Genomic DNA, 12,444 nt, shown 5'->3' with positions numbered 1-12,444 from the left:
AGGATCAAACCCAGGTCTCTGGAACTGTAAGGCAGCAACCTTACCGCTGCGCCACTATGCCGCCTTATCATTATGGCAAAGCAGTGGGGTTTATCCTACTGCTTTGCCATAAAAATAATCAATGTTTGGAATCACAGGTAATATACAACAAAAACCACTGCAGTTTCAAATGGTGGCACAAAAATTAAAAAGTGTGCAAGTTTGAATTTATCAAAGCAAGCTAAATAGACATGACAGAAGTCAACAACATTTTCAGAGTATGCATTGGCTGTTAGCAACACTGCTCATATGGGTTGATGCAAGCACAGCTGTGAATGTAACAGGTGACCAAACCTGCCACAATCTTATCAGTCATCCCACTCGAACTCAGCAAGGAACATAGAACAGTGCAGCACAACAACAGGCCCTTTGGCCCACAATGTCTGTGCCAAACATGATGCCAAGACCATTTCTTGTCTACCTGCACATAATCCCTATCCCTCCATTCCGTGCAATTATCATACCTGCCTCAACCACCACACCCGGCAGTGCATTCCAGGCACCCGCCACCCTCTGTGTAAAAAAACCTGCCCGCACATCTCCTTTAAACTGACCCCCTCTATAGCGTAAGGGTTAAACACACAATTTCAGCTAAAATGTGCAATGCAGTTATCAGCTAAATTAGCAGCCCCACATTCCATAGCCCCTTGAAAACAAGATTCAAACATGCTGTTTTCCAGACAGTAGGAGATATTTTCTGCACCTGTCTATGCATGGGGACTCACATTGCCTGGGAGCGTAGCCTTTCTCAGGCCAATCTATGGGAAAGCGTAGGGTTGCTGAACAAAACACAACAGCAATAGTTGGGTAGACCACCCGTGCCCCCCGCCGCTAGTAGTGCAGAAACATTGCAGACAAGGGGGGGCTTATGAATGGCTCGGGGACGGAGCAGTGGCTCAGTCTGCTCTGATAAGAAATGCCGGAAAGGATGGTGTCGGGCACCATTTCGGGGAGAGAGCCCCTGCCTTGGACCGCGACACGAATGGTGCCAGGGGATCGAGAACAGAAACATCCTGTGGCGTGCTCTGCTGTGTTTGCAAGTGCGTACAGGGATTTCACCTTAGTATTTGATTTTCCATCCTATCTACCCTATTTTATATACTTCCATTAGGTCTCCCCGCACCATCAAGCAAACAATTCACATCCTTCCTATAATGGCGCGATGAGAACTGCAGGCAATACTCCAACTGCGGCCTAACCAAAGTCTTATAAAGCTGAATCATGACTTCCTGACTCTTATACTCAATGTCCTGACGTATGAATGCAAGCATACCATATGTCTTCTTTACCATTCTATCTACTTATGTTGCCATTTTCAGGGAGTTATGGACTTGGATCCCAAGATCCTTCTGTGCATCAATCATGTTAAAGGTCATGCCATTACTTGTACATTTTTCCCTTATGTTTGACCTCTCAAAGCGCAACACCTCACACTTACTCAGATTAACCTCCATCTGCCATTTCTCCGTCCATTTCTCTAGTTGATCTATATGCCGCAGTATACACCTTGACAGTCTCCCTCACTGTCCGCAACCACAGCAATTTTGGTGCCATCTGCAAATTTACTAACCAACCATCTGAGGTATTTATTCACAAAATGCTGGAGTAACTCAGCCGATTACTTCTCTCCTGAGATGCTGCCTGACCTGCTGAGTTACTGCAGCATTTTGTGAATAAATACCTTCGATTTGTACCAGCATCTGCAGTTATTTTCTTACATATTTTAACCAACCATCTGAGGTATTTATTCACAAAATGCTGGAGTAACTCAGCGGCACCAAGTTACTGTTTGTCTTTTGTGTCTTTCTTCGGTTTAAACCAGCATCTGCAGTTCCTTCCTACACATTATGTTTATGTCTGTGTCATTTATACATATATCACGAACAGTAGAGGTTCTTGCATAGATCCCTGCAGAACTCCACTGGTCATAGGCCTTCAGTCTGAATATTGTCCTTCCATCATAACCCTCTGTCTTCAATCAGTAAGTCAGTTCTGAATCCATACAAACAAGTTACAGTTAATCCTGCAGACTACCATGGGGAACTTTATCAAATGCCTCATGACAATCCATGTAGACAACATCCACCATTCTACCCTCATCGATCACTTTTGTCATTCCCAAAAAATGAAATCAAGTTAATAAGATATAACCCGCTGTACAAGCTATGCTGACTTTTGCTATTTAATCCATTCTGTTCCAAACAAGAGTAGATCCTATGCCGAAGAATCCTCTCCATTTGCTTCTCTACTACTGACGTGAGGTTCACCGGCCACTATTCCGTGAACTTCTCTACTTCCCTTCTTGTCCACCGGGTGGCGCCACCGGCACTGGCTGTCTCTGTCTGTCCTTTCTACTGTTTTTGTTATTTTAAGTATGTGTTAAAGCATGTTTTAGTCTTTCTTGGTTTGTTTTATGTGGGGGGTGGGGAGGGGGGGAATTGGGGGAGACTTTTTTTCAATCTCTTACCTCTCCGTCCCCACTGCGGCCTAACATCGTGGAATGGAGCGGCCTTTCCTGGAGACCGGCCCAGGCGCTTCAGGCCGCGGGCGCGGCGTGGACTGTAACATCGTGGAGCTTGCGATCCTTTGCCGAGGATCGACTGTGGATAGTTCCAAACGCGGAGCCTGTGGACTTTAACATCGTGAAGACCCCGGTCTCTGGTAAGAAGAGGCCGACTCGGGAACTCCATGCTGCGGAGAGTGTTTCAATCCGTCCTGACGCCGGAGTTTCGATCATCCCGACGCGAGGGCTTCGGACAGTCGGCAGCAACGACTGCGAATGATTCAACAGCCCCGACCGCGGTGAATAAAGAGGAAGATGATTGAACTTTATCACCTTCTGTCACAGTGAGGAATGTGGAATCCGCCATGGTGGATGTTTATGTTAAAAAATTTTATTTTATGTGGCTGTGTGTCTTGTTGCTTTTTACTTAGTATGGCTTTATGGTAACTCAAATTTCGCTGTACCTTAATTGGTACATGTGACAATAAATTGATCTTGAAATCTTGTATCTTGAAATCTAAAATGAAGGAACAACTTTAGCTGCTCTCCAGTCCTCCAGGACCTCACCTGTAGCTAGAGAAGATGCAAAGATCTTCATCAAGGCATTCAACATCTCCTCTCTTGCCACTTTCAATAACCTGGGATAAATCCCATCAGGTCCTGTGGTACCAGGATACTGTAATGGTGTCGGGTGTGAAAGGGTCTGCATTGGCATCCATTATAATCAATAATGGAACGTTGAGTCACCAATGTAGCGGTGTCCGGTGTGAAATGAGGCTAGACGCCGGTTGGATTCAGGAAAGCTGTTTATTTACATCTGCTCATCTGCAAGCCATGAGGCAGTCTAAGGGATGTTCTCCGCCCCTTCCAAAAACCCGGTGGCTTAGGGCCATCCTCCCCGACCTGTCCATCTAGTGCCGAGAGGTTTGACCCAGGCCTAATCCCCAGAGACCGCCACAATACAGTATTTCCCTCTAATTTTACATCATCTTAGATTGTTCTGGGGACACTTTTCAGTGCAAATCTCTGCCACAGAATTCTCTGCCAGAGAAGGCAGTAGAGGCCAATTCACTGGATTTTTACAAGAGAGAGATAGATATAGCTCTTAGGGCTAACGGAATCAAGGGATATGGGGTGAAAGCAGGAATGGGGTACTGATTTTGGATGACCAGCCATGATCATACTGAATGGCAGGTGCTGCTCAAAGGACCGAATGGCCTACTCCTCCACCTATTTTCTTTGTTTCTACTGTATGTTTCTAAATGCCTTTCAAATCCAAAGGTTTCAACAAGACATCCTAAGTACTCTCAGGGTGACTGTGAATATCTTCTAAATTTTCATGTAGTACCAGCTCTTCATGCTACAGGCTTACAATGTATTACACTATTTGTGAATAAGAAGTCACAAGAAAGGGGTTCCCAAAATGATGATGCTGAGCAAAAATGACAGCAGAAACGGGGAAGATGTTACTCTATCACCTTGTCTGACAGCAATTCAATCACAAAAAATGGAAATATATCAAGGCTACTGCCCCTCCTTTGACATCTGCAAAATATGCACTAAACGCATGGTAAACATGGCTGCACCTACAAATTAATTAGAAGGTAAAGCCCTAAGTGAAGAAATGGACATGCAGACCTCCTTCTCATTTTGATGCTTAAGAGCCTTTAATAGGAACAAAATAAACGGTGCCAACTGAAACTTGCCAACTTGGTTACGCAACACAAAATAATCTGGGGAGAGAAGCAGTTATTGTCTAGAAATTACTCTCAATAAATTAGTAAAGAAAAACAGAGGTATGATGTTTAATCTCTGCATTTTAATCACACATTATTCAATGTAATTTAATTGATTAACATTTCTATCAAAGTAGCAGAAAAATGTATGAAACTATTTTTGTATTTGACTGCTAACATTATTGGAAATAATTTTAAGAAATGAGAAATGCTATCACTTCCACTTCCACGAATATCAATGCATATGTCCAACATGCAACTAAATTCCTCTTTTCAAACTGAGTTTCAGCAAAAAATCGATAAACAAGATCAAGTCAAATTAAAAGATAACTTACCAACAGCCAGAAAAATCCACCAGAGCCATAGTTTCCCCTCAAAATAACCGAAAAAATAATCAGAGAACTGAAAATACAAATGGTTGTATGGAATTACAAGACAATTCTGTAGTAGACTTTAGACTTTTAACACACAAGTCTCTTTCATAAAAAAAATGGGTGGCATGGTGGCGCAGCGGCAGAGTTGCTACTTTACATCGCTTGCAGCGCTATCAGTACGGAGTTTATACGTGACCGAGTGGGTTTTCTCCGAGATCTTTGTTTTTCTCCCACACTCCAAAGACGTACAGATTTGTAGGTTAATTGGATTGGTATATGTGCAAATTGTCCCTTGTACGTGTAGGGTAGTGTTAATGTGGTCGGTGCGTACTCGGTGGGCCAAAGAGCCTGTTTCCATGCTGTTTCTTTAAACTAAACTAAACAAGAAATTTTAACAACAGAGTCCACATTGACTTTTGGGAAAATCATTACTCCACTCTCCCATTCCGTTCTCTGTTCCATTGATTGCATTAATATCTGGCATATCTACAATTTCTTCCCTGTATTCATTCAGTGACTGAATATGACTGAACACTAAAGAAATGCAAAGACTCGTAGTCTGCTAAGTGAAAAAGAAAATCTTTTAATGCCAATTCTAAACGTCATTTTTTCCCCCACAACTATACCCCTCAGTTTAAGACCCTCCAGCCAGGGAGGTCACGTCTCAGAATACTTCTGAAGAACACCTGATTATTTGAGGTGATCATTAAATGAAATCCATTTATCACTCTCTAGGATATCAATTTATTAACTTTGGAGTGCATTAGGAGAGGTCGGATAAATTTGGATTGATTCTGTTGGAGTGTCAGAGGTACAAGGGCAACCTGATAAAAGCATATGAGATTAATGAGGGGCATAGAAAAGGTAGTCTTTTTCCCCCAAGGTGAAACGGTGAAGTACCAGAGGGCATAGATTTAAGGTGAGGGGAAGGTTAAAGGTGCCATGCGAGGTAAATATTTAACACAGAGAACGGTTGCTGCCTGAAACACATTGCAGATGGAAGCAGAGACAATGATGATATTTAAGAGACATTTAACCAGACACATGAAATTTAGTTTAGTTTAGTTTAGAGATACAGCATGTAACCAGGCCCTACAGCCCACTGAGTTCATGCCGACTAGCGATCACCCCATATACTAACACTATCCTACACACCAGGGACAATTTACAATCTTTACCAAAGTCAAATCTTTATCTTTCAATTTAAGTTGATCTGGACATCTTTGGAGTGTGGGAGGAAATTGGAGCACCCGGGGAAAACCCACGCAGTCACAGGGAGAAAGTACAAACAACACCCATAGTCAGGATCAAACCCAATATGATCAAACATCTGGCGCTGTATGGCAGCAATTCTACCGCTGCTCCCCCTAATGGATGGGCATGGACTGAAACATATGGACCTTGTGCAGGCAGATGGCATAGTTCGCAATGGCATTACGGCCAGCGCACAAATGATGGGCCAAAGGACCTGTTCCTGCATTGTATTGTTTCATGTTCATTGGTGATGTTAACCATCAACAATATCTGATTATCAGCCCCTCTCAACCTTGTCCCACCCAACCAGTCAACTATTGAACACTCTATAATAAAAAAAATCCTTTGCAATTGGTGACACCGTTCCATAACCCGTTGCATGCGCAGAGAAGGATCGCAATGCTCTTGGACTTTAGGCATATTCAGTTAAAAGCACCTTGCACACAAACATTTTGCAATCCAGTATTTTCAAGTTTTCTGGCTGCAAAACAGATTTCCCAAAGCAAAACACAAATCCCAGCTAAAATCCATGATTTTCCCAATGGGCAAACCTGCATGGTTTGTGCTCTGACACCACTTTTGGGTTTTGGCATTAACATATGAATACTCTCAATGTCCTCCATACAACTCCACATTCTCAAGAACAACAGGGGTAAACATTTTTTAGATGATTTATGTCCCAGATATTGAATACTTACCCTAACAATGACAATCCACTTCATGAGGGACAATCCAAACCCAGAAATGGCACCATATCGTCCTGCAATGGTATTGGTTGAGCAGAAGGATAAAAAGAATCCAATCCAGTTAAATACGAATGCAACTAAAACCAAACAAATTGAAAATATAAATTATATTTGAAGAGTTAACTGAAGGACAATCATTGCTTGTTGCACTTTCTTGCATTAATGTTCATGTTAGGACATAGAATTTGTACTTTGAGCAATAAAACAGAGGTTATAGTTTACAAAAAGTACTGCATTTGTTCAAATCTTGAGCAAAACAGAGTGCTGGAGGAACTCAGTGGGTCAGGCAGCATCTGTGGAGGGAATGGTCAACAAAGTGTCACCTGTCCATTTTCTCCGCAAGTGCGACCTGACCCACTTAATTCCTCTAGCACTTTGTACTTTGCTAAAAGCTTAGATTTCTGACCAATCTCACTTGTATAATGTTAACACTAAAATTTCCTTTGAAGAAAAAAAGTCAAATTCATAGAGTTCCTTTAAGGACATACCAATAACCATTAGAATTCTGGTTACTGATGTAAGTCTGGAAGGCATCTATGTACAGCATGTGTTATTGACTAGATATTGACTGTGTAATTCATTGGAACTAGAAGAGGCATTCAAAAGAAAGTTTAATTTATGTTCAAGGATAGGCCTTGGTTTGAGGGCCCATAGGGTAATGCTCTAATGGTCAACAGTACTTTGGGAGATAGAATAGGATAATGGGACTGGAATTTGTGGCATTAACAAAACAGGGATAATTAGGAGGTTGGGACCAGGGTCGGCTGCAATCAGGAATTAGGTAAATAGTTAGCATTTGAGGTCAGTACCATTAAGCAGCCCAATCTCACTTGAACTAAGATCCCAACTCCAAGCTGGGACTTACTCATGAAGTGTAATGGTTTTAAAACATGGTTACTCTAAGAGGGCCCAGACTGTCCTCAGAATAATGTGACCTAATTTCCCGCTCAGCACTCTGAAGGTTTGTTGCAAGATGAAATATGTCCTCCGATACACTTGGTGTGGAAACTTTGTCATTGGTTCAAGTTTTTTTGCAATGGATTTTGCCCAGACAATTTTTTTGGAGTGGCTTTGTTCCATCTGATCATTCAGTCTGATTTTCCTACAAGTAATGCTGAACGAAAACAACACTGCAGATGTGAATTTCAAGGCAATCTCTTATTGTCTAAACATCAGGCACAACACTGCTCTTCTTTGAAATAGTTTCCTAGGATTACTTAAGTCTACATGAGGAAGTACATGGGGTTTAAATTATCAACTGAATGATGACATCCCTGACAGTATCACACTCCCTAGGTACTGGACTGGAGTATTAGCTTGTCCAGTGCAATGTAGAAAGCCAGAAAAAAAGATTAGCAGAGAAAAACAGAGTAAGCAGGCTGAATCTTGCTGGCTATTGCTTGAATGCTACTGTTGAAGCTTTTGAAATTTCAGGTTGAAATCTGCTGGATTTGAGGTTCCACTGATTTCAATGGGGATTGTCAGCCAAGGAGGTAAACGAGAAGATAAAATTAATGTTTAGTGTTCTTAATTTTATTTTAACATTTTTAATTATTAATTTTTTTACCAGAGTAGGAGAATTAAGAACGAGAGGGCATGTGTTTAAAGTGAGAGGGGGAAGATTTAATAGGAACCTGACGAGCAACTTTTTCACACAGAAGATGGTGGGCATATGCAAAGAGAAAGTGGTTGAGTGGTTGACCTCAATGACTGTCTCTGTATCCTTTCAGGCATCTGCTGGAGAAGTTTTCAGGATTTCACATGCAGCCATCTACAGACATTCAGTAAGGCCCTGATAATCTAACATGCTTGTGATTTAGGCAGCACAGGGCTGACAGAACAAACCTCTTTAGAAACCCAAAGGAGCTGAGGAGGAATTTATTTTGTCAAAGTGTGGTAAATCTGTGGCATTCATTGTCACCGACGGCTGTGGAGGCCAAGTCATTGGGTATTTTTAAGGTGGAGATTGACAGATTCTTGATTGGTAAGGGTGTCAGGGGTTATGGGGAAAAGGCAGGAGAATGGGTTTGAGCGGGAAAGATAGATCAGCCATGATGTGCTTAGCTGTGGAACTTGGACGTTTCATGCTGATCATGAAGATTCAAAGAAGATTCAGAAAGTGATACTCCTTCAGATATTACTCAAGTTCACTGCCACTTTTGATAAGTTGTCCATTTGTAACATTCTATCCAGAGCATATACAAACCACATGAAATGTCTGTATGAGAACTTTAGTAGGAACACAAAAATAAAAAGAGATTTTGAAAGGTAACACATCTATCAGTGTTTCATGCTGTACAAGATGTTATTCAGTAAATGCAAAGCTTTAGGTGAGTAAGTCATTTTGGATATAGCAAAAGCACATTAATATTTAAATTCCTAGCAATTGTCCAAATCCATAATTCAAGCGACTGCTGGGCTTCTGTAAATGTGCTATATATAAACTCACAGCCCGAGGTGGGTTTCTAGCATGTTTTAATAGTCACGTTGACACCATTTCCTTTTAAATTACATCCTTTTGAAAATGGCTTTGCTAGTTAGCTTCTATAGGAAATCAATTTGAAATTAACTTACTGAAAAAGGTCAGAAGAAAAATCCCATCATTTCCTAGGACCAGCTGATTGCCTTCATCATAAGCATCTCCAAAGGTGAAATCATCTTCCTATTTTCACCAAAAGACAGGCAAATTATCGTACAAGCTAATTCCATTGCATATGTTCCTTTACACTCACAATCTGCTACAGTAAGTTAATTTGCTGCACAGTGAAAAGCTACAAACCAATGGTCTCCCTCCTACATCTATTTACACTGTAATTTAGAATTGTTGTGGCATTTGTGTTCTATTATTAGGCAGCAGTTACCTACAGCTGGACTGTAATCTAGCTTGTAACAAAAAACACTCACATATTCGCAGAAGATAATTGGCTTGCCATTAAAATCCATCACTTAGAAGTCACCTTGTCAAGTTTCACATCTTTTTTACTCGCTGGAGGACAGCCATATTGGGATAAACTAAGTTACCTTACAACAAGGGGTGGAAAACAGAGAAGCCAATAAAAATAGACCCTTTCCCAAACTTATCGTGCAAATCCTGTGGCATTCAGTTTAGAATCATGGGGAAAAAATCCTTGTTATTAACAGACGCAAAAAGAGACATCTATCCGCTACTTGCAATATATAGTCACCAAGAGACGGGAGCTATTTTAAGTACATAAGCACGTCCATGAGAGTTGGATTCATTTCATGTCTGGAATGTTGATGCTTTCTAACATGTTGCATTGATATTTGATCTCAAAGCACATCTTGGCATTGTGTTTGATACATTTGCTCAATTTAATTATCCTTGTCTTATGTCAGAATTTAATAGCAAATTATATTAATGGGAACGAAAGAAAAATATACATCAAATAGTTTCTTTCTTTAAATATATTCTTAAATGTTACCGAGTGTTGTGACACAGTTAACTTACTGGATAAAACAATGTGGCGACCTAGGTTCAAATCCCACCCCAGTGGTTTTGCAATTTAAATTCAACCAATAATTTGTGATAAAAATAACAACTAGCCTTACTTATGATGACCATGAAGATTTAATTGTCGTAAGGATCTATTCAGTTCACTAATCTCAATCAATCTGCCAATCCTAACCCTACACTCAACCACCAATGTCCTTTGAAATGATCCAGAAAATCATTCACACAGAGAACAGATAAAACCGGACAGAGGTTGATCAAGCATTGACCTGCACATCTCAGTCAAACGTGGTACAGTTGCTCTCAGCCTGCAGACTTTGCAAAGGCCTCTTCAGTAATTCCTGGGGATTGGGCTAAATTGGAAATGGTGTCTGACCTCACACAAACCAACCATCCTTCCACTGAGTCCTTTTATACCTCACGCTGTCTCAGCAAGGTCAGCAGCATAATCAAGGATGAGTTGCACCCTGGCCACTCCTTCGTCTCCCCTCTCCTTTCCGGCAAAACGTAGAGAAGTGTGAAAACACACACCTCCAGATTCAGGGACAGTTTCTTCCCAGCTATTATCAGAAAAACAGAAATAGAGAAAATAGGTGCAGGAATAGGCCATTCGGCCCTTCGAGCCAGCATCGTCATTCAATGTGATCATGGCTGATCATCCACAATCAGTACCCCGTTCTTGCCTTCTCCCCATGTCCTTTGTTACTACTAGCCCTAAGAGCACTATCTAACTCTCTTGAATGTATCCATTAAATTGGCCTCTGCCTTCTGATGCGGCGAATTCCACAAATTCATAACTCTCTGGGTGAAAAAGTTTTTTCTCATCTCAGTTCTAAATGGCCAACCCCTTACTCTTAAACTGTGGGTCCTGGTTCTGGACTCCCTCAACATCGGGAACATGGTTCATGCATCTAGCTTGTCCAATCCCTTAATAATTTTATATGTTTCTACAAGATCCCCTCTCTTCTAAATTCCAGTGAATACAAGCCCAATCGTCCCATTCTTTCATCATATGAGAGTCCCGCCATACCGGGAATTAACCTGGTGAACCTACGCTGCACTCCCACAATACCAAGAGTATCCTTCCTCAAATTAGGAGACCAAAACTGCACACAATATTCCAGGTGTGGTCTCACCAGGGCCCTGTACTTCTGCAGAAGGACCTCTTTGCTCCTTACTCAAATCCTCTCCTTATGAAGGCCAACATGTCATTGGCTTTCTTCACTGCCTGCTCTACCTGCATGCTTACTTTCAGTGGCTGATGTACAAGGACACCCAGGTCTCGTTGCACCTCCCATTTTCCTAATCTGACACCATTCAGATAATAATCTGCCTTCTTGTTCTTGCCACCAAAGTGGATAACCTCACATTTCGGGCAATCTGAATCATCCTACCGCTACAAGAGAGCAATGCGGAACTACTATCTACCTCATTGGTAACTTTTGGACTATCCTTGATCAGACTTTGCTGGCTTTACCTTGCACTGAATGTTATTCCCATATCATGCATCTGTACACTGTAAGTGGCTCGATTGTAATCATGTTTTATCTTGCTGCTGACTGGTTAGCACACAACAGAAACTTTTCACTGTACCTTGGTAAACGTGACAATAAACAAAACTGAACAAAGTAGTCAAGTAATAGCCTAACATAGTCATACTCATGGTATCATACTTTCCAGCAAATGTGCTAGACTCTACCATTGTCACAATTCTGGGATATGTCTTGCCTCAGCAGCATGACGAACCCACGAGAGGTGCTGGCGCGATGGGGTGTAGGGAGGAGGGAATAGCTCTTGGATTCCTTACGTTTACTTTAGACCCCATCAAGTCTCACGGCATCAGTTCCAACGTGGATGCTTGGTTACACAAGAGCACAAGAAATTAGGAGCAGAAGTGTGTCACCACGCCCCTCAAGACTACCCTGCCATTCCATATGATCATGGCTGATCTAGGCTATCTATCCATTGCGCTTCCTCAGTGATGAATCAATGCTCCTCCATGTCCATATCCCTCACTCTGCAGCCCAGAGGAAGGGCCTTGAACGAAACATTGGTCTGTCCATTTCCTTTGACAGATGCAGTTTTACTCGTCGAGCTCCTGCAACAGATAATAACAGCCTACTAGAAGTCCAGGCTGATCGAGTTTCAACATGATGCCAGGCAATGAATTTCAGTTTGCTATTTTGTCATGGAAATCATCACACCCAATTTCAATCTTGTAATCAGCAAATGCATATTTTGATGCTATGAATTTTAGTTTACATCTAAAACAATTACAAAATCAAAAATATTTCTATCCACACAATCTGGTCCAAACCAA

General features: G+C 41.5%; 1 protein-coding gene across 3 annotated transcripts in view; it reads right to left on the bottom strand.

Moving 5' to 3' along the window:
- The window catches only part of LOC144600427 (NEDD4 family-interacting protein 1-like), a 62,189-nt gene extending 52,537 nt beyond the window's left edge, over positions 1-9,652 (bottom strand). For 2 of the 3 annotated variants that reach the window (XR_013548138.1, XM_078412021.1), the window contains exons 1-4: positions 9,557-9,652; positions 9,227-9,314; positions 6,605-6,729; positions 4,614-4,680 (exon numbers count right to left, since the gene is read on the bottom strand). Coding sequence is in view for 2 of the 3 variants with exons in the window: in XM_078412021.1 (XP_078268147.1) it covers positions 4,614-4,680; positions 6,605-6,729; positions 9,227-9,314; positions 9,557-9,595 (319 nt within the window). In the remaining variant the exon portion in view is untranslated. The remainder of the gene's footprint in view (positions 1-4,613; positions 4,681-6,604; positions 6,730-9,226; positions 9,315-9,556) is intronic. The other variant, XM_078412033.1, reaches the window with a different exon arrangement.
- Between the last annotated feature and the right edge of the window lie 2,792 nt (positions 9,653-12,444).

The sequence above is a fragment of the Rhinoraja longicauda genome, chromosome 1 (assembly GCF_053455715.1).
Source record: "Rhinoraja longicauda isolate Sanriku21f chromosome 1, sRhiLon1.1, whole genome shotgun sequence".
Classification (NCBI taxonomy): Eukaryota; Metazoa; Chordata; class Chondrichthyes; order Rajiformes; family Arhynchobatidae; genus Rhinoraja; species Rhinoraja longicauda.
Note: the sequence above shows the minus strand (reverse complement) of the source record. Positions and strands in the feature narration are given on the sequence as shown.